This window comes from Vidua chalybeata, chromosome 17 (assembly GCF_026979565.1).
Source record: "Vidua chalybeata isolate OUT-0048 chromosome 17, bVidCha1 merged haplotype, whole genome shotgun sequence".
In the NCBI taxonomy this organism is placed as follows: domain Eukaryota; kingdom Metazoa; phylum Chordata; class Aves; order Passeriformes; family Viduidae; genus Vidua; species Vidua chalybeata.
The window spans coordinates 553,127-575,176 of NC_071546.1; the positions used below are offsets into that span (position 1 = coordinate 553,127).

General features: G+C 52.9%; 1 protein-coding gene across 8 annotated transcripts in view; it reads left to right on the forward strand.

The window, feature by feature from the left end:
- Window positions 1–19,447, forward strand: part of DLGAP4 (DLG associated protein 4) — a 158,041-nt gene extending 138,594 nt beyond the window's left edge. For 4 of the 8 annotated variants that reach the window (XM_053958331.1, XM_053958332.1, XM_053958333.1 and 1 more), the window contains 7 exons: window positions 8,623–8,742; window positions 10,963–11,324; window positions 12,619–12,710; window positions 13,137–13,546; window positions 15,360–15,451; window positions 16,612–16,764; window positions 17,822–19,447. In XM_053958331.1, coding sequence (XP_053814306.1) covers window positions 8,623–8,742; window positions 10,963–11,324; window positions 12,619–12,710; window positions 13,137–13,546; window positions 15,360–15,451; window positions 16,612–16,764; window positions 17,822–18,037 — 1,445 coding nt within the window. In that variant the 3' untranslated portion in view covers window positions 18,038–19,447. The remainder of the gene's footprint in view (window positions 1–8,622; window positions 8,743–10,962; window positions 11,325–12,618; window positions 12,711–13,136; window positions 13,547–15,359; window positions 15,452–16,611; window positions 16,765–17,821) is intronic. The other 4 variants (XM_053958335.1, XM_053958336.1, XM_053958337.1 and 1 more) reach the window with 1 other exon arrangement.
- Window positions 19,448–22,050: the final 2,603 nt, after the last annotated feature.

A 22,050-nucleotide genomic window follows, 5' to 3' on the forward strand; every position in this document is an offset into this window, starting at 1 on the left:
TCTCCACCCATCTCTCGACCACTGCCTGGACCCGCTCCACAAAATCTACAAAAGGCTCAGCAACACTTTGTTTAACTGCCATGTAGGGCACCATTGGGTCCTTGGTGGGCATGCCCAGGAACGCATGCTCTGCTGCACCCCTGGACATGTCCAGCACAGCCGTTGGAATCCCCTGAGCCTGAAGTTGCCCCTCACTCCATTCTCCCTCACCCACAAGATGGTCTGAGGTGATTGGTTCTTATGCGAAATCCAGGCTGTATGGCCCCTCTCGGATTTCGGGAAGCAGGTCTGCTGCCAGTTCCTTCCACCTCCTCTCCCACAGGTTGTATTCTGACGGGAGAAGCAGGCAGCTAAACAGATGCTTAAGGTCTGCTGGCACTATGGTTTTAGATGTTAAAGTTGCTTTTAGAATGCCCTTAAAGAAAGGACTTGCCCTGCCGAAATTGCAAAACGTTTTGAAGACCTCTTTTACCAATTTATAGGGAAGGGATGTCCATGTAGGGTTCTCCCCTCCCCTGGCATAGGAGGCTGGAGTGTGGAGTGACTGCTTGACTTCATAAACTGGGCCCCATTCCTCCCCCTCCCCCCCCCAGGTATCCAAGGAGCGGGAGGACGTGGGGGCGGGGTGCGAGGGACAGAGCGGGGAGAATCTTCTCCCTGGGACAGCGGGATGGAGGCAACAGAGCCTCCCTGTCGGGAGAGGGTGGGGCTGATGATGCAGCAGGCAGGACGTGGAAGGAGGGAATGCCCACCCGAGGGGGAACAGGGGGAGGGGTGGCAACCCGATGCCTTGAGGGGGCATTGCCCATGCCCACAGGGAAGCAGGAGGGGGTGGAGTCAAAGGCAGGGACAAAGGGAACAAAGGGGAGAAAAGGATTGTGGGAAGAAGAAGCCCTTCCATGTGGCCATCCTCCATCTTGTGAAGACAAAGACCCCAACCACGTGGCCACGCCCTCCTCAGGGGAACAAAGGAAAGGGTTCAAAGAAACAGAACTGCGCAGGGTAGCACCAGAACTGGGATTTCTAACTGGGAAAGAAGGATTGGAAAAAGGGTTTGGGATCAGTTCCTCAGTGAAGTAGCTAATTTCGCGAAGGCAAGGACGCCAGGGGGGCTCGGGGGAGCCAGGAGCATGGTGGAGCTGCCCTGTGCCTTAGAACGGTGGAGTACTCCCCCCTGCCTACCTGGGTTAGGGGAAGAAGGGGTGGGAGAGGAAGATGGGGAAACGGGTTCAGGAGAAACAACAGTTTTCCCAATGGCTCTTGTCTTACCCGGCTTGCGTTCCTCGCGGACTCTGCTTTTACAACCGATGGAGCTTGGGGAAGCAATCTTTCACAGAGGGATCCCTGTTAATTCCCTCCACTAACCTAGCCCCTACCCGCTCCCAGAACTCCGTTTTACGAGCGTCTTCCGCGGTTACACGTGGGAAGGAAAAGTACAGCCACCATACAAACTTCTAAACAGAACTTTTGGGGTAGGGGCCCTTTACTGATAGCATATCCTTAACTTGGGTATAAAATTCCCTCTGGTGGGTAGTTAGCACAGTCCCCATGCTACTTCTACTCACAGCACCTCACCCCTGGTGCAGAAAAAGAAAAAAAAAAACCGCGAGAGACCCCAGCGGTCGTCGCTCACACTGCGTGCTGCATATTCCGTACCCTTGGAAATGCGGCAAAGTCCACCCACGTGAAGGGGAGTATTAGTCAGAAACCCCCCCCCCCCCCCCTTCCGCCACTAAATATTCACCAAACTGGAATCTTCACAAATAAAAACTGCTACAAAGGTTTTTGCTCCCAGGAAGCGTCTGTTCTTTGGCTTTCCGTGGCCATGAAAAGTTGCGCTTCCAATCCCACGCAGGGAAAGCACTGCATGCTTCCCTGGGGCTGGCGGAGAGTTCACTGACTTACTTCGGGGAGTTTGCGGTCCCCTTTTCAGTCTGGCATGAAGCACTGTTCCAGCGCGGACTGCGGTGGCTCTCTGCGCGGACCGCACTCACTTGGCTTGGCAGCAGCGCTCGCTGGTCGGTGGCGCGGCTCCCAGTGCTTCGCAATAAGCCTCTGCCTGCTCTGACAGCTCTGCGCTGACCGTGGCCCTACATTGGGCGCCACTTGTGACAATGCATTATTTTTCTTGGCCCCGGTCAGCTCCCAAGTGCCCGGCTTGGGCGCCTCTGCTTCTCAGCGAGACCGGTGCTTGTTGCTGTTCCCGGGGTGGGCTGGCTGCGCTTTGCCGTTGGTGCGAGGGAGGAAATAAAGAGGTGAGGAAATTGTCCAAATTTGTCCACGTGGCGGCTGGAACGCTTTAATGGCCACGGGAGCTGCGATGGAGAAGCTGCAAACCGCTCCCAACTTTGCGTGGACAAAAATGGCCCCGAATTCCAGGGGATGCGGGGTTTTATTGGGGGTGGGGCGAGGAGAGCAGATGCCCTCCTCACCCAATGGGGGCAGGCTACGGGGGAGTGACGTGGATTGTGGTAACCAACAGGGACACAGCAGGGGTGGACACGGGGCTCCGGGGCGAATGGGGTTGTGGGAACAGGGTGACGGGCACAGAAGTCTCCGGACGGGACGGGGGAGTGGTGTGGGCCAGCTGCAATAGTAAGAGACCCAGAGCCAAGCACCGCGAGGGGTGGGAAATACGGGGGGGGTGCACAGGGGTACACAGAACTTGGCTAGCTAACACAGATCAGAACCCCTAATCTGAAACCAAACCTGGGATGCAACACCCCTCCATCCTGGCATCCCCACTGCTGTAGCCAGGGTCCTGCTTCCTCCCCCTGTGCCTGCATGGTTCAGGCTGGGGTCAGAGCCCTCTGGAGCTGTAAGTGAGGAGGGCCTGAAGTGAGGAGGAGGAGTCTGTAGCAAACAGGCTGCTAGGTGATGCAGCAAGTCCTGGGTCTCACAACTTGGTGGCTCCTTAGTACTGTGGGACCCCATTTCTGCAGCCTCAACACAAAGGCCAGCAGGGAGGAATGGTGTGGCCTTAAAGCCCAGCTGGGCTCCTGTTGCCTGGAGCTTTCTAGTCCTACAAAACTTGCCATGAGATCAGAATTCCACTGGCCCTGCTTCCATGGCCTCTGCTCACCATGCTGTGCTGCAGGGTGCCCATGTGCAGGGGTCTGCCTGGGGAAGGGCTGTGCCTGGCCACCAGGACTGAGGTCCAGGCCTGCCTGGCTGGGCTCTCAGCTCCTCTGGCAGCCCTGACTGTGCTGGAGAAGCCAGGCAGGATCTGGCAGCAGGAGGAGTCACTGGTGACTCTCTTGTGCCCAGCTGGCAGGACAGTCTGGGTGCTGCGCACTGCTGCTGCAGGGTGCTGGGCTGGGTGCGCACCAGGAGTGCGGCTGTTGATCAGAGCTGCCTGGGCTCCCACTGTCTGTGCTGCTTCACCTCTTCAGTGTGAAAAGTCTCAGCCCTCATTAGTGAGAGGTTTTGAGGGGATAAGCCCATCCTGAGGCCCAGCACAGAGCAGAGGAGCACTGAACTGATGGAACAGTTCTTCGCAGCCCTTCTGTGGAGGAAGTGTGTACCAGCACTAAGTGGGCACTGAGCTGGCAAGGCACCCCATCCCTGGGGATCAGGCACCCCCACCCAGAGATGCAGTTCTGCTCCTCCTGGGACTGGGCTCATGGCTTTTCTCCTCCCAGCTGGTGACTTCTTGAGGCAGAATGGTTGGGCTTGGGACCTTGGTGGTTGTTGATGAATTAACTCCTGGGGCAGGGAATGCTCCATTGGGCTGCTGCCCTGTGCTGGCTGGGTTGGAGACCTGCCTGAGCCCCCAGGACAGAAGGGACACCTGCTGGATGTATGGCTGGAGCAGGGTGGAGCTGCTCACCATGGCTTCAACTTGTTTAAAAACCCCTGACAATCATTTTGAAATCACAGTGTCTCCTGTAGCACACACAGCAGCCCCAGTGTCAGCTGCTGCAGCTGGGTTTGGGAGTGCCTGTGGCTGGTATCCCCTGCAGCATCTGCTGTGTCCCTCTGCAGATGGACAGGCTCTGCTGAAAGGAGGGATGGCCAGATTGGTCAGGAGCCAGCAGTGTGAGGTACCCTATTTTTAACCCCCAGCATTTTTGGGGGGTGTCTTCTGTTGCTTTGTGCCTCTCGTAAATTGGTGACCTTCTACAAGTGGCTTTTTTTAAAAAAAGCAACCTGCCTTGCCTTCCCAGTGTAATAGTTCTCAGTGTAACAGTGCTTATTATCATTTCTGTGCTCAGGAATTCCAAATTGGATCATCTCCATGATGCTTAAATATTGAAAAATCAGAAGTCCCTCACGTAAAGAGTTCACAGCCCTCAGCCTTTCCTTCTCTGTTTAAATGTTCCCTCCCAAAGTACAGGGACTGGATCTGTGATTGGAGCTGGCTGCTGGGGCTCATGCAGCCCTGGGTGCCCCTGTGGCTGTCCCAGGCACCCCTGGCCACCTTGCATGGTTGCTCTGAGGTGAGCAGGGCTACAGCTCTCACTGAGGGCATCTCGGTCACAGCTGGTCAGAGAACACAAATGGTTGTACAGAGCATTTTGTGGTGCATTTCTGGATGGGAGCTCTACTGTTAGACTATAAACATACAGCTGATGTTCAGAGGGAGCCTTTGCTTCTGCATTTGTTTCTGACTGCAACATTTGAGAGATGCTCCCTTGAGTTTGAAGTCCTTTTTCTGCAGATAGGTCCAGTTCTTTCATTCCGGTGATATGCAGGAACGTGCCGTACTTGGGAGTGGTCGGGCAAGTGCAGGGCAGTCCCTTTTTTCCTGACACCAAGTACCAGATGGATACATGCGTGATAAAATACTGTCCTGCCAGCAGAGCCTTTGGGGTGTGCAGGAGTGCTGTGGCCAGGGTGAACTGGACAGGAACAGGAGCAAGGGGTAGCAGACCTCTCCCAGCTGTGGCTGTGTGCTCACTGCAGCAGGACATTGAGGTATCTCCCTGCTGGGCAGCAAAGACCTATTGGCACAGGTCTGTTAATGCTGGGACAGCCTCTCTGGCTGCTCAGGGAGGGCTCGGAAGGGAGGGCATTTGCTTAAAACTAAGAAGTTACTTCTTTGTGTAACAAAATGCCAGCTTGCTGAAAGGCAGTGTGCAACCCTGGTACCGGCTGTGCCAGGGGGAGCTGCAGCAAGGGGCTGGGTGGAGGCTGCTCCCAGAGGAGCCTCTGTGGGAGCAGGGGTACTCAGGAAGGGCATCTCCCCTCTCTGTGCTATTCTCACCAGTGAATTGATGCTGTTCAGGGGGAAATAGCCACTTCCCATGGGAAAAGTGTCTGGGGTGTCATTCTGAGTGAGGGCTGCTCATCTTCTGTAGCTGCTGGTGAGAACAACTGCAGTGGTTGCAGTGACACTCCTGCCTTGGAGGGTCAGGGTGTGACCCCAGCCTTCTGCCCCTCACCTCTCCTCAGTCCCTGCTGCATCCCTCCTGCCCTCTGCTGTGCTCTCTGACACTGCTGGGATTCTCCTGCCTCTACCTGCAGTCCCTGTGGGGTGAGGGTGTCCCATGGCAGAGCCCAGGACCTGGCTCTTTGTCCTGGGAACAGGACAAACGAGGATTATATGGTGGGAGAAGTGACCAGCCTGCAGTGGTCCCCTTGTCCCAGCTGCCATTCCAGCCATGGAAGCCAAGCACTGCTGCTCTGCCTGAGCCGTGCTGGTGCTAAAAGCTGAGGATGAGGAATGTTGAATTTCTTTGCTGACCTCCTTCAGAAGTACTCAAGGTGATTTGGGTGTCTGGGCTGAGTTTCTGCAGGGCTGTCACAACAGGTGAGAGGGCTCTTCCCTGGTGCTGCTGCCTGGGAGGAGCTCCTGGGGAATTCTCTGTCCATTCTCTGTCCTCTGACTCACAAGCACAGCCTGGTTTATGTGTGGGCTCTGTGACAAGCAGAAGCAGCTGGTGAAGTGTTCATGGTGTTCCTCAGGATCATCTGAGAGTTAAAGGGCTCTGCTGGGCTGGTCACTCTGCAGGACTCCATGGGTACGACCACAGAGGTGGCACGTGGGGAGCTGCTTGTGCCAGGATGCTGCTGCTCTTGGGAGTGAGGGCTGGCAGGAGAGCCCACAGCCCTTCCCTGGCTCCCACAGGCCACTCGTGTGTGTCTCTTACCTCAGTGTAGTATCAAGGTGAGATTTTTTGTTTTTCAAAGATCACTGCTACTGAGATTTACAAAGGGAAAGCACTGAGGTAGGAGGTATTTATAGCATTTCCATAAACTGCCTCTCTGAACAAATGCCATCACTTGACTTCATTTTCTGGGAGTTGTTTTGTTTAATCACTATAAAACTTCTTTTAAATCTCCTCCAGCTCTCTAAAGACAGTCATTCTGTCAGAGCAAGAGGTGGCACCTTCACAGGAATTTCCCATCATGCCTAGATGGAAAAATATATGAGCGCCATATGACTTTTCACATGGGCAGATAGCAATAGAACAAGCAGAAATTGTTTTGAAGTGAGATTTATATTAGATATTAGGGAAAAAAGTCATCCTTATGAGGGTGCTGAGGCCCTGGCACAGGGTGCCCAGAGAAACTGTGGCTGTCCCATCCCTGGAAGTGTCCAAGGCCAGGTTGGATGGGGCTTGGAGCACCCTGGGACAGTGGAAGGTGTCCCTGCCATGGCAGGGGTAGGAAAAAGATGAACTTTAAGATCCCTCCAACCCAAGCCTCTATGATTTCTGACTTGTATGATTTTCCTCTTGACTAACAAAATGTGGGTAGGTTTCTCAGCAGTGCCTCTAACTGCTGCAGGTATCTTGACCTTCAGTGTGCAGAAGGAGAAAAATCAGGTATGAAGTGATTCTTGTGAACCATAAAATCAGTGTGTCCATATAATCTTCGGTATGAATTGTCACTGGGGCTCATTTTCACTTGGACTCTCTACAAATAAAACATTCTACAGTTCATTACAGCTCCAGTCTTGAAGTGTTCCTCGAGATGATGAAAATCAGAGGTCAGGTCACTTGGAATGCAGCTGTTCCAGTTCCCTTTGCTGTTGGAAACTGCCTCCCAAAGCAGCTCCTTCCAGCCAGGATACCCTGTGGCAAAGGCCAGCCCAAAGCCCTGCAGCTGGGATCTCAAAGGGGATAATGCCACTGATGCCATTTGCTGCAAGATTATTCTATGGCTGTTTTATTTAAAAGGCAAATGAGCTTGCCTTGTAGGAGAGATTATTTCAGAGTGTTCTGCTTTCTGTGTGAGGAAATTAGGTCATTCCTCCAGCCCTTCCTGAGGGGAAAGGGGGATGCATGGGGCAGAACAGGGATAGCAGCCAGCCCTGATGTTTGAGGGCAGGGGAACTTGCCTCCACAGCTGACTGTGGCTGGGGCCTTTGAGGTGATTTAACAAAAATAAGGATGGCCTGAGTAGGTCTTTGAAGTTCCTGGAATGATTGGAAATGTCACCAGGCTCTATTGAATCAGCAATAGCAGCAGAACACTGGCACTTGAGGCCAGACACACTTGAGGGCAATTGTGGTGCTTAAATCTGACCCCAAATACCTTGGCTGTGATCCTGGTGGTGCTGCCAGGTACTGAGCAGGTACCAGCCTGGTGAGGGAGAACAGGGGCTGGGTTTCACATTCTCTTGTGACTCTACTTTTAGTCTTCCAAGAAGCAAAGGCCTCTGGAAGGAGAGGGAGAGAGGATCCAGCATGCCCAGCTGGATTTTGAGAATCCAGAGGACTCTACAGTATAAGACTCCGCAAACAGGTCCTGTGCCCAGGGCTGCATCCATGGGGATTGCCCAAGCTCCTGAGGGCGGGTGCAAGGTGCTAATTTGGAAACATACTGCTTTCTAAAAATAATTACAGGAGAAAAATTATAAATAAACATCCTCCTACTCAAAATCAATCATCCACAGCATGCTGTGAATTCCAACTGCTTGCTGAAATAAGCCTTAGAAGATCCTGTGAGCAGGAAGAGCCTAGTGCTGCAAAACTGGAAGCTTAAGCATGACTTCCATGCTCTCCTGTTGTTCCATACCTTTTTGGAGCAGGGATGATGTTCCCAAGCAAACTGAGCTGATGGTCCTGCTTCAGTGCCCACAGGAATTGTAGTTCTACATTGCAGCACAAGCTGATTTTAAAATATCAAAGGCTGTGACCTCAGCAAATCCAGAGCAGATCATGCCTGCTGAGCTGTAGCCCTTTGGAGGGGTAAGTCAGCAACTGGAATGCTCCTGACTGGTGGGATTGGCCTCAGAGGCAGGAGGGAATGCTGCCTGCTTCTCCTGTGGAAACACTGGGATGTTCTTGTCTTCTTCAAGATTCTTCTCCTTCCACAGATGCAGGAAGCACTGACCCTTAGTTCAGTGTGGTGCTGAGGGCCAAGGACAGACTCTTCTGGATGGGCTTGCTCTGACTTTGGTTTTTGAAGCCCATTCTAAGAAGGTGTGGTTTCTGAGATTGCTGGGCAGCCAGAAGTCCTGTTTTATGTTTGCAGAGGACTTCAGTGGGGTTAATTTGCAGTTGCACTAACTAATGCATCCTCAGTTCTTCAAAGCTCCTGATCCTTTTGTGCTTGTCATTTGCAATATTTCTTAGAGCCTTAGACTTAGTTTTATAGCTCAGGCAGTGAACCCTTTGAGCACAGATACATGAAAAGGGATGTGTTTTGTTGGTTGTGGGTCTTTCTCTTCCAGCAAAGCCTGTGCTGCCCTTCAGCCAAGCCAGGTGGCACGAAGGTATCCCAGGACCATGCCAAAGTGGACACTGTGGTTTCCCCCTTTACCAGAGCAGCACAAACAGTTTTCATGCTGTTGGTAAGTGGACAATGACTTTGGGTCTGGCTTACTGGCCTGGACACCACTGATCTGCCCCAGACGCTCTGTGCTGCTGTGCCCTCCCCTTGTTCTGCCTGGCCAGGCTGTTTGATGTCAAATAGCCATCAGTGTCCTTTCCCCAGTCCCAGTCTGGCAGTGCCCACTGCAGCTGGGGAGCTGGGCTGGGCTCATGGTGGCCGTGCTAGCCAAGCCACCAAGGGCTGTGGCCAGTCCAGCTCCAAGCAGGACGGTGTCACAGGGGCTGTGGGTAGCAGGGCACCCTGGGCACTGTCCCTGGAGAAGAACAGGGGCCATTGGAGGGATTTAACTGAAAGGACATGTGACATGCTTTCACCTCTGCCAGGTGGGGTGGCTCTGGTTGCCCTGGCCAGTGGCTGCTGTAACCCTGGTGCAGTAACAGGAGTAACCTGTTGTTTTGGGGTGTAGGCAGAGCTAATCCAGGGGTGCCTCTGCCATGGCTCTGGTCAGGCTGCTCCTACACTGCTCCATTGAGATGGGCTGTGTGAGTCAGGCCGTGAGGCTGGGCCAAGGAATTGCTGTTGGAGATGATGTTCCATGTCATGCAGCTCTGGCAGGGGGCCTGTGGTCACCCCTCATCCCTGTGAGGCAGAGTGATGGGTCCTGCTCTCCTGCCATCAGGACACTGCTCAGTTTCTACTGGACTTGCTGTAGTGGCTTGAGGGAACTGGGATGCATTTGGTGTTTTCTGAGCTCCAGAAAGCTCTGCTTTCTGAGGTCCAGGCTGGAGGCAGCTGGGTTAGCAGCCCTGCGCAGGCCTCTCACGTCTCCTCTGCCAGCAGCACCATTATGGTGCTGCTTAGCATCTCTGGGCACAGAAATACTGCTGGAAACACAGATCTCCTCCTCTGTAATTCCTCCCTTTTAGTTCCTCCTTTGAAGTGGAGTTTTAGCTCTTAATATGGTAAATAGTGGGATGTGTAAATGTAGGCACGTCCACATACTGTTAGTAAGGTTCCTGGGGCAGCTCTGTGATTGCCCCACAGGGAATGTGCCTCCCAGGGATGCTCAGAACTGGCTCTGGCTGCATTGGAAATGGTGAAGCAGGTGTGGTGTGGGGAGTGACTGCAGGTCTCTGGGACTAAGGAGGCTGCTAGCAAGGGCTGGGATGTGTTGTGGGGTGCAGGGGAAAAGCAGTTTGGGATTGCACAGGACTTAATGGCAGGAACCAGAGGTAGGATAAGAAAGAGAGTCTAGTGACTTGGGGAGGACCAAGAGTACAGGGGTAGGAGGGGAAAGGGGGTCAGGTGACTGCTCAGTGTGTTTGGCCATTCCCTGCCTAGTGCAGCCTGTCCTGGCTGCACAGCAGCTGGAGTGGGACTGTGGCCTCAGGGGCTTTTATATCCTGGGCAGACTGAGAGCCTAACATGGCTGCTGCAGCATCCACATGGATTTTACTTGTACTTTACATGTATTTGCACTGGTGGACTTCCATCCTGTCTAGCCCGAGATAGGAGCAGGTTGGGGCTGTAGTTACTGTCCTGGTTCATGTGGCTAGCCATGTTTCTGTCCCTACGAGTGGGATATGTGTGTTCTGTGTCTGCTGGGCACACATCTCCAGCCTTGCTGCCTCTTGGATCTGGGGCCATGGAGTAGCAGCCTCACCACTCTTGGGCTGTTGCATCCAGACAATGTCTTCTGGCATGCAACAGCTGGGCTTGTCAGGGGCTTCACATGTGTGTACCTGCCATCAACATCTAACAAATTTTATGGCTTCTTTCCATTTTTATAGGAAAAACCATCACCCTGATCCAGACATTGGAACTTGTCAACTGATGGGACAAAGAGCTGAGACACTTGGCTGTACTAGGACACTAAAACATAGGGTTTAGCCAAAGAATATTTCCCCACCGTGGAGGCTTATACCTGCCAAACCCTGTAGCATTCTTGGGAGGCTTTTCTATCCCTCTTCTCCATTTCCAGATTTCCACACATCATGGTATTCCTTTTGACTTCTTTTGCAAGCTAGCTCTGGCTCTGCCTTCCCTTCCCCTATGCTTTGGTGTGGGTCCCCAGCGTGAGCTGCTGCCTGTGGGCTGGTTCTGCACCTCTGCCTCTAGCTCCTGCTTGGAGGCTCCTCTTAGAAGTTGTGACTGACCTGCTTTTTCTCTCTTTTCCACTGTATCTCTTTCCCTCCAACCTGTCTCCTGTGTTCTCCGTTCTCCCCCTCCATCCCTGCAGGTTCATCATGCCTAGTGGCATATAAAAAGACGCCACCTCCCGTCCCACCTCGGACCACGTCCAAGCCGTTCATCTCTGTCACTGTGCAGAGCAGCACTGAGTCAGCCCAGGACACCTACCTGGACAGCCAGGACCACAAGAGTGAGGTCACCAGCCAATCGGGGCTCAGCAATTCCTCAGACAGCTTGGACAGCACCAGGACACCCAGTGTCACCAGGGGCAGCATCGTGACTCCAGCCAGAGACACTCCAGAGTTACCTCAGAAAAATGCAACTTTGAAAAGTGACAAAGGGACTCTGACTAACGAAGAGCCTAAAGTGGAGAATATCCCCAAAAGAAAGCTATCATCTATAGGAATACAAGTATGGAATACTTTGTTCTTCTTTGTCCCAAGGAATGTCCTTTCCCCATCCATTTAGCATGTGCCTTTTCTGTGACCAGGTGTGCATCTGAGCTCACTGAGAATAGCAAGGGACACTCACTGCCTTGCCTATGTTCCCAGACAGTAGCACATTCCCTTAACAGCCCAGAAAGGATTAAGCACTTTTAGTACAAATTTAAACTGTTTTCTAGAACAGAGGGACCATGTTAAGTGGGTGACTCCCTCTGAAGACGCCTTTTGCTGCTGGTCTGCGTGTGCCCTGTACTCTGTATTGCTTCCAGTCAGTCTGCTCCTTGTCCATCATGGTTGTAGGGACAATTCTCCCCTGAGAGGTGGGCCCTTCTGCTTGATGTCCATGCAGGAATGGCTGCTGCACTGCCAAATGATCCCAGGGCTGCAGGCAGGAGGGCGCAATTCCTTGATACCCAGTGTTCCCAGCAGGTTAGTGCTTCCCTTGCTGGAAGCATTTAACTGTGGGAATCAATGGAAATGAGCTGTGGATAACACAGTGAAATGAGAACCCAGTGAGTAGTGTAAATCCAAGATTTAGTCAGCAAAATGCATCCTCTGGGGCTGTACCCCCCTCTGGGACAGGTTTCTCAGTTACAGGTGGCTGGGAGCTCTGGTTCTGTCCCAGGTGCAGGGGAACTTGAGCAGCTCCAAGTGCAGGATCTGAGCTTTGAGCTGCTTTGTGTGTGCTGAACGAGTTCTCCATCAGCTTTACAGCAAGGCCAGCTCAGTACAGATGACAGTGAAGGACTCTCTGCAAGGCTGATGGGACAGAACACCTGAAAGGGCAGCGAGGAGAGAGAAACACACTGGAGAGGCTGACTGCCTTCCACTGCTTTTCCTTTTCTGAGCTGGTTCTTAAGTCACCTGGATTTCTTTCCTAAAACCTTCTAACCCTCTTATCCAGAGCCATGGAGGATGTCAATCCCTGGGAGAGAGGCTTTGCTGTCAGTCTCAATCACCTCGCTGTTCTCCCTTGAATGCCATGGTCCCTGACTGTGTGGGATGCCACAGGCATGGGGATGCAGCCCCAGCCCTGCAGAGCCCAGGGCTCCTGGCACAGGTGGTGGCAGCAGCCTGGCAGGACACAGCCCTGCTCCTAACATGAGAGCACAGCTGAGCAGTAGCCTTGTGCCTGTCCTTAGCCAGCCCTCCTGTGTGGTGTCAGCATGCTCTGTGTGTGCACACTCCTGGTCTACTAACGTGGATTCCAGCCACAAGTTCTTGTGTCTGTTTTTGTCTGTATTTTTCTTTTGTTCAATAAGGTTGACTGCCTTCAGCCAGTGGCAAAAGAGGAGCCTCCTCCACCAGCCACCAAATTCCAGTCTATCGGGGTACAGGTAGAGGACGAGTGGCGGTAAGTGAGACGCAACTTGTACAGTTTCCTTTTATTTTAGATTGTGCCTCCCCCACTTGTGCTTAGACCTTCCCTGCTTTGTGCCAGTGAGTGGTGTTGAATGGGGCCCACGGAGAACTCCTCCTCCACAGTGCACACCTGCTGCAAAAAGCATTTGTTCTCTAACAGCCAAATCAATGGGAACTTGAAATTAAATCAAAAATTTAAAAATTCCAAGCTGTAATTATAGTCATGTGTCAGCCCTCTTGTCTGAATGGCCAGCTGCAGTAAGCAGGCAACCTTGTAATTCTGTCTGAGTGCGTGATGTGTCTGTGTGTGTGAGGAGGGGCAGGGAGAGGCTCTGCTGTGGCCATGGATTTTACAGTCAGTGTGGAAGGCCAGCCAGGCTGAGCTCTGCTATTGAACAATGGCTTTTGATCCCTGCAGAAACAGCCACTCTCGCAGCATGTCCTCCAAACAGGACACAGACTCTGACACACAGGAGCCAAATAACTCCAGCTGTAAATCATCTGAGAGAAGCCTCGCTGAGTGCCCCCAGCACAACAGCTCTGTTGGTGTTGATGCCTCCACCACGCAACCAGCCAAGCCCTCACAGATTAAGAGAAACCTCTCCTATGGAGAAAACAACGACCCAGCCCTGGAGCCTTCTTCTCTTCCTCCTCCTGACCCCTGGCTCGAGAGCTCCTCCACGTCGCCATCAGAGCCGGCGCAGCCGGGGCCCTGCCGGCAGGATGGTTTCTGGTTCCTGAAGCTGCTGCAGGCAGAGACCGAGCGCCTGGAGGGCTGGTGCTGCCAGATGGACCAGGAGACCAAAAAGAACAATCTCTCTGAGGAAGGTGGGTGTGGGCAGCAGCCCAGCAGCTCCTCTCTCAAGAAGGAGTTGGAGCTGAGTATTGGGTCACTTAAATTGTGGCTGCCTCATCTCTGAAAGTGTCCAAGGCCAGGTTGGACAGGGCTTGGAGCAGCTTGGTCTAGTGAAAGGTGTCCCTGCCCATGGAATGAGATGAGCTCTAAGGTCCCTTCCCTCCCAAACCATTCTGGGGTTCTGTGAAATTGCTGACAGCCCACGGAGCCAGAGCATGAGGATGGGATAAGGAATGCTTTTTCCTTGGAAAGGGTAATGTAGCTTCCTGTAGCAAATGGAGTACAACATAATGCTGTGATGCAGCATGAAAGATGTACAGAGCATGGTGTGGCTTCTGACCATTCAAAACTGCTAAAAGCTTAAATGGATTTAATCTTAAAAAAGGTTAAATGGGAAAAGCTTTCAGGGAGGCTGTGGGATCTCTCCCTGCCTCACCCATTATTCTCAAACAGGCAGGAGAAACCTTAGCTGGCAGTGGGACAGAAGGAACACAACTTTGGAGCTTGTTTGCTCAGTTCAGTTGATGAGCTGTCTTTATAGCAAAGAAGAGGTTTCTTCACATGAGAGAGCCCCACTGAATTCATGCTGGTTACACCAAAAGCATGAAACAAAGAACATAAGGCGAGTTGATTTTATGGGGTTCAGTCCCAGCTGGGCTTGTTCCTCTATTTTCAAATGCCTTGGCAAAACCTGGGCTTTTTGCAGGGAATCATGTCTCTGGTGCATACAGAGTGATGGAAGCGGGTGTTGAGGCTGCAAAGGGCAGGATCTTTGTGTGGAGCCTGGTTTTGATGTTTTTAAAACCTGAGAAAGGTGAAACAAAGGTGAGGCTCAGTTTTAGCTCACTGTCACTGCTGAGTCTCCAGGAGCTAATCCCTAATCTGATTCCCTGAAGTGCTGCCTGGCAAGGAATCTCCCTGCCACGGGGCTGGCCTGTCTTGACCTGTGGCAAGGAAAGATGACAAGACCTACATGGCATTGTTCTGTGTGCCAGGAACAGGCTGCTTAATTGTGTAACCACAGCCTCAGTGGGTGGGAGAGCCCAGGGTGTGCCCATCCAGCCAGGATCTCCTGAATAGCCTCAGGGGCAGCAGCAGAGCAGGGACAGGACTCAGGTGGTCCCTGTTGGTGATGCAGCTTGCAGGCACGTGGGGCTCTGAATCTGCGTCTGGGAGGAAAAAGCCCAGACTGTATTATCTCTAATGAGCAGAGGAACATGTCCATGCCTAGAGGCTGCTTGGAAAACCCATTAAGAGCAGCATAAAGTCCTGGGTGTTAAAAACCCTGGCCTGGGTGTTAATCCCTGCTGGTACAGGGAGGCTGGAGAGTGGTCACTGTGTCACCTTTCCCCTGGGCAGGGCTGGGAGAGCAGGCTGGGATCTCTAAGCAGGTGCCAGCAGACATCTCTGAGGTGGTGCTGGTGGCTTCTCTGAGGGGCTGGGGGCAGTTTGAGGAGCTCTCTGCCATCTTGGATATTGTAATGTCCTCAGCCAGGTCTGTGTTTGGCCTGCCAAAAGGAACAATAGCAGACAAATGTAGTTTCAAAACATCTTGTTCCTGAGAGCAATTGTTGCTTTGAGGATCTCTGAAATTCCTTTTCTGACGATGCAGGTGTTTCTTTGCTCCAGAAATGTGGGAGCTCATTGCTACAATTAATAGTCTGCTCAACTCGGATCTTTTTCTTTCCTCTTTTTTTTTTTTTTTGTTTTGTTTGTTTGTTTGTTTGTTTTTTGTTTTGTTTTGTTTTTGTTTGTTTGTTTGGTTGTTGTTGTTGTCTCCCACAGTCTTAGGAAAAGTGCTGAGTGCAGTGGGCAGTGCACAGTTACTAATGTCACAGAAGTTCCAGCAATTCCGCGGCCTCTGTGAACAAAACTTGGTGAGTCTGGATCTCTTCTTTTTCCTGGTTTCTGAGAGGATGCCTCTCTTTCAACAGCACTACAAGGACTTGGTCAGGTGTTAACAGGCTGCAGTGTCCTTTGTGAAAACGAAGCCAGTGCAGGCACAGCCTGCAGTGCCAGCCAGGGGAAGGCTGGGTTAGCACAGAGGTGCCTGCTGCTTCTGAAGGGCTTTTTGAGGCAAAACCCTGAGGCTGGGCCGGATAGGGGGGACTGTTTGAAAAGTCTGCCCTTGACCACACATGCTCCCTTTGCCTGTGTGGCTGGTGGCACTGTCCCCAGGTCACTGGGAACTGATCTCTGAAAGGTAATGCAGGGTTTGCCCTTGCTCAGACCTGACCTGGCCTAATGGGGATTGATGGAATCTCTGGTTTCGTTTTCCCCTCAAGCCTTATGGTAATTTGGATTTTGCAAGCTTCCTAGAGGTGAATTCCCCTTTAGATGTAAAATAATCTTGGAGAGACTTGAGGAGCAGGAGAGGGTAAAGTGCTGATCCCAGCTGAGCAGCAGCACCAGCAGAGCTTTGTGTGAGCTGCTCAGATCTGATCCCATGCTTTCCAGGGTCTGTGGTGGTGGTTCAGCTGTCCAGGAACTGAAAAAGCCCTATTCTTGGAAGAAACTTAAGCTACTTAAAATTTTTCAACCCAGCCTGAGAAGTACTGATGCTTTCAGGTTGTTTTGGGCAGAAATGTAGCAAAATAATTTTGCTCATGAAAGTTTGCTCAAGTTTGGCTCCTTGGAGTGCTGCACATCCAAGCATCAGAGCTGGATATCCATTTCCATTATTTCCCTCCCTGAAATGGGGGTCTATGTGTAAGAAATCAGTGTTGTCGCTCTGATTGCCACACTAGGCATCTGCTGTTAGAGGTTCCTGCTGTGGGGTTAGTGACAGCACTGGGTGTCTGGTTCAGGATTACTCTGCTGTAAGGAGGAGTGCAGTCAGGACCTGCTTCCTGAGCTTGGCAGAAATTATTTGGGCTGTAAATGATGGCTTTGTGTGTCCGTGCTCAGGACCGGTATCTCCTGTGGGTTCTCACTGTGTTTGGTTGCAGGCAGATATAAAATGGGTGAAGGTGCTGTGCACACTGCTGTGCTGGGTGTGTTCTTTCTGAAATGGTGTTTTTAATACTCCCCCTTCTAGAACCCTAATGCCAATCCCAGACCCACAGCCCAGGACTTGGCTGGATTTTGGGATCTCCTCCAGCTGTCCATTGAAGACATCAGCATGAAGTTTGATGAGCTGTACCACCTCAAAGCTAATAGATGGCATTTGGCAGAGACACCGAAGAGAAAGGTGAGTGATGGGCACTGAGGAGTGGCCAGAGCACCTTGTACACATTTGGGGTACATAAGGTCTGGTTTGGTCTGCAAACAGATGCTCCCAAGGGCTTTTGCCACCCTGCACTTGTCATCTCACAGCCTCACAAGGCACCAAGGCCATTCCTCTCGAGTAATAGTGGGAACAGTTTTGTGCAAGGGGAAAAGGTGTTGGATGGAGAGAGCTTGGAGTGGTGAGCAGTGGTGCAGGGGCTTCAAGTGTTCCTAGCACTGTGTGGATGGATTTAACTATGCCCAAGTAATGTGAAAAACAACTTGAACCTTTGGAAAGTGCAGGAGAGGTGTCCTGGCTCTGCCAGTAAGGGTACGGAAGACTGTGGCTCAGGGCATGGTGGCTTATTAAAATTTTGCAGTTCCACATCAAGTTGTGTCTTCGTGCTGCCTGTGCTGTGCTCTGAGCTACAGCTGAACCAGACAATCTCTGAACTCCAGGCCACTCCAGAAGAACCCTGTACCATGGAAGCTGCATGGAAGGGAGAGTTAGACTGGATAACAGGAAAATGTTCTTCCCCAGAGGATGCTGGCTACTGCCCAGCCTCCCCAGGGAATGGACACAGCTGCCAGAGTTCCAGGAATATTTGGACACTGCTCTCAGGCACAGGGTGTCCTGCAGGTGTCCATGCAGGGGTTGGACTTGATGATCCTGGTTGTGGATCATCAGCCCCTGGACTGTGGACTCCCATCCCAGAAAATGTCCAAGGCCAGGTTGGACAGGGTCTAGTGGAAGGCATCCCTGCCATGGCAAGGGATGGAACTGGATAATCTTCCAACCCAGACCATTCTGTGATTCCATGACTGTTGAGGGTCCCTTTCCATTCAGAACATTCTGTGATTCTGTGAAATGCAAAATGGCTTCTGGTGGAAACAGGGGCAATTAATTTTGAAGGGTGTCTGGCTGCAGAGCTCCTCTCCCCGACACCATCCAAGTCCCTCTGACAAGGCCCCACCGGGGCCGAGCCGGCACCCAGCTGCGCATGTTTATATCAGGGTTTTTCCTTACTGTCTTCCTAAAGGAAGAGAAGAAACCACCCCCTCCAGTGCCAAAGAAGCCAGCCAAGTCCAAATCGCAGCTGAGCCGAGACAAAGGCTCCGACTCGGACAAGCAGCGGCAGGAGGCACGGAAGCGGCTGATGGCGGCCAAGCGCGCAGCCTCTGTGCGGCAGAACTCGGCCACCGAGAGCGCCGACAGCATCGAGATCTACGTCCCTGAGGCCCAGACCCGCCTCTGAGCCCAGCCATGGCCAGCCTGTGGCTTTTATAAGTCATTAAATGGGAAAAAAATTGGTTCTCTTGCAACTAGTGTGATTTATTCAGTCTAGAGACAATGAGCCATCCTTGAAAAGGGCTCCTGAGTTGGCTTTTTTCTCTCTCAGCTTTAAGTAATGAAGATTTTAACAAAAAAAAATTACAAACAAAAAAAAAATTAAAAAAAGAAAAAATGCCCCTTGTTTTCTCCCCAGCTGTGGTGTTGCTGAATGGACTGGACAGACTCCTGGGAACTCCAGCCCCTTGACTTGGAACTTCAGTCTTTTTACTTGTTCTATCTCATGAGAATTATTAGCTTGTTTACAAGAAGAGGACAAGAAAACAAGAAGCCTTGAGCACTTGCCATGCTGTGTTCCTCCTCCTCAGATCTGTTCTGCCCTTCTCATCCTTTATTTTTCCCTCCTCCTGCTCCCATTCTCCCACCCTTTGCATGGTTTTGGTTCCCGTGTCTGCACCCCCCTATCCCCGCAGAGAGCACCTGTGGTGTGTCACTCCTGCTGCCCTCTCCAGCCAGCAGCCTGCTGGGCTTTGTGTTCTTGGGATGGGGATGCTGGAGTGGGGGAGGGGGATGGGCACAGGGGGCCCTATCCTTAGCTTGTTGGAGGGAGAGGACACCAGGGCTGTGGAATGTGGGGTTGAAATGCAGCCCAGAAACAAAATGTGCAATAAAGTCGGCGCAGGGGATCCCGAGAGCCGAAGCCCACTCCAGCACAGGAGCGGAGCTGAAGGAGCACAGAGCATGAGCCACATCACTTTGATTTCCCTCCTCTTCCCGTTCCCACACCATTGTCCTTGGCTGGCTGGTGGAGAGAGGAGTTGCTGCAGTAGGGGCTGTGGGGTCAGCGTGTCCAGGAGGAGACAGGAGGGTGTACATATGCACATATACACTTAGTAGTACCTGTATAGTAATTCCTACACACGGATCCTGCCCATGCTGCCGCGGGGGTGGGCAGATGTATAGCATATATTTTTACATGTACTATATCTAGATGTGTGTCCAAGTGTGTGTAAAAATATATACCCTGTGTGTAAGCAGATGACTATTTTTTCCTTATCTCCCTGCTCTCTGGGTAGAGGAAGGATTGCTAAATATTTTTTAGCCCATTTTTTCTTCCCCTTTGTAGGTCTCCTTTCCGGTCTGGCTCCTTGGAGCCAGAGCTGCCACCCCGATTCTTTGCCACCCTCTTACACAGAAGGTTTTTGTCCCATCCTGAGGGATCTCGCTGGGGATTTTTTTTTTCCCCTCTTCACAGGTTTGAACAAGTTGGGAGATTGTGTGCTACTGTCATGGGGGTGGAGGTGGAATCCCAGTGGTTTCAGTGAGAGCGTTGGTGATCCAGAAGGCAAAAAATAAATAAAAGTGAAATCCTGAACGATGCCTGCTGCCTGTTGTGTCCTGCCTGGGGCTGTCCATGAACACTGCTCTAAGGTCTCTGCCCCCAGCCATGGAATTCCCAAAGCTTGGCTGTGCTGGGATTCAAATTGGGCTGGAGGTGGGGGTCAGGCTCTGCTCCCAGGGGACAAGGGGAAGCAGCCTCAGGTTGCTCCAGGGGACGTTTACATTGGATATTGAGGGAAAGTCCTTCATGGAAAATGTGCTCAGGGCTGCCCAGGTCAGGGGGAGAGTCCCCAGCCCTGGAGGTGTTGGAAAGTGTAGGAATCCAGGGCATCCCTCTCTGGCTGCCCTGGAAGGTCTGGGACCCTGGCAGGGGGTCAGAAACCCCCCTGTGCAGAGCCCCGAGAGACACTGTCCCTGATCTCTGTCCATGGAGAAGAGTTTTCAATCTTACAGGATGAATTACAAGCTCTGAGTGTTTGATATAAGTAGTAATTAGTGTGGCAGAGGTGCAAAACTAGAATTTTAGGATTCTAGATAAGGGGTTCAAAGGAGGCAAGATGGAGGAAAATTGGGCATGCCTTGTCCTTCTTCTTCATGCCCTCCATGTTTCACTGTGGTGTTGGCATTTTTCTATTGGTTTAGGCTGGGGACACACTGTTCAACATGGGTGATAGATATTGGCACGTTATTGTAAATATAGCACACGTAGTTTCTAGTATATAATGTTTGTAACATCCCACTGAGGGGCAGAGCCCCGCACGCTGTCCTGCAAGACAGACCTGCTGCAGGTCAGAGAAAAAATATTTTAGATAAGAAGAAATAAACAACCTTGAAAACCTGCACAGATGAATTACGACTCCTTCTTTGGCAGTGGGGCTGAAAGACAGAGACGTTCTACAATCTCGGGAGCATTTAAATATCACAGATCCCGACATAACTGGCGTGCTTTTGGATGGGCAGTCTGAGGGGCCACGAGCCCAGAGGACTTGAGCCCAGACCATTGACTACCTTAGCATTGACCCAGCCTGAGCACCAAAGGGCCCGATTTCCAGAAAGGGCACAAACTAGATGCCAAATCCCAGACTGAGCAGAGAAGCATGGCTAGAGAAGGATTCCTGAACAGATAGCTTAAATCTCTGCAGAGACCAATTGCCTCAAATTCGACCCGGAAAGGAGGAGAACCCAAGGCGCCTGGGAGCTTCCCCATTTGAGATCTCTCCGGATCGAGTTTGCAGATGACACAGTTAGTGGTAAGACCGGTCAAAAGCAAGAACACTTATCCACAGAAGATAAAATGACCTTGAAGCTTCAAGATCCAGCAAATATTATGCTGGAGGCAACTTTATAGGAAACCGCGGGGGCTGCTCATAGCTATTAGCGGCCAGCTGTTACTCCCCCCGGGACAGAGAGGGGGAAGGAGTACCGTCTAGCCAATGGCGGACAGCGGGGGCCCCTACCAAGGAAGGGGGGGCGGAATTAACCCCATCAAAAAAGAGGGCAGGGGGAATGGTCACCCACCACCCATTGGGACTCCACACCCTGATGCTTTTTGAGGCATGTTTGCCTGATTTGCAAAGACCAACGAGAAACTTTACCCTGGCGACAGAACACCTTTCACCCCCCTTCACAGGGAAACAGGCAGAGAGGCGGCGGTGGGGGGGGGCAGAGACAGCGCTGGGAACAAGAGGGGTGCAGGCGGGCTCTGTAGCCCCGGAGGTCGCGGGGGAAGGGAGAGCTGCCTTTCTGGGGGCAGCGGGGGGACAGTGCGGGGCCGGCCGGGGAGACCGCGAGGGTGCGTGGAGCCGCGCCGAAAAAGCTCGCGGCAGCGTCTCTAATGGCGGGCGCAGGGTCTGGGGCGGCAGGAGGGGCCGGAGCGACCGAAGCGGCCGGGGCCACAGCGGCGGCGGCTGCCGCCGCGGGGAGGCCCGGAGGGCGCACGGGGAACGCCGAAACGGAACCGGGCGAGGCCGCGGGCACAGTCAAGGCTGACATGGCCGCGGGAGCCGCGCTGGCGTCGGAGGGGGCGGCGGACGCCAGCCAGCCGTCCGGAGACTGCGCGGCGGCCGCGGCGGGGGGGGGGGAAGACCCGAGCGGCGCCGGGCCGGGCAGGACGCGGCGCGCGGCCACAGTCGCGGCGGCAGCGGCGGGACACAGCGAGCGCGCGCTGAACGAGACCGGGGCGGCGCGAGGCCCGGCCGGCGGAAGAAAGAAGGCCTTCCCGAGGCGCGGCCGCGCCAGAGCCGGTGCGGGCGGGGCGTGGTCAAGGCGAGGGCGTTCCTTCCCTCATCCCCAGGGCGACGCAGACAGAGAGGGGGCGAATCCAGGTCGCGCATGCGTTTGCGAGAGTCATGGCGAAGGCCGAAGTGGCTGGAAATGTGGGCGCTGGTTTCGGAGAGGCAAATCCCAGGCGCCAGCTAGGCACAGCAGACGCCGGGCGTGAGCGGGGAGGGGGCGAGCAAGAAAGAGGCGCAGCCATGTTAAGGCAGGCAGAAGCGGGGCGTGACCGCACAAGAGACATTCATCTGCACACCCCCATGCCAGTGCAGACAGGGGCTGAACAGAGCCAAGGCAGGGATTCTCTTTGGTCACCGCTCCTCCACAGCAAGTGCGAGCAACGCACCGCCCATTTCCTTTCAT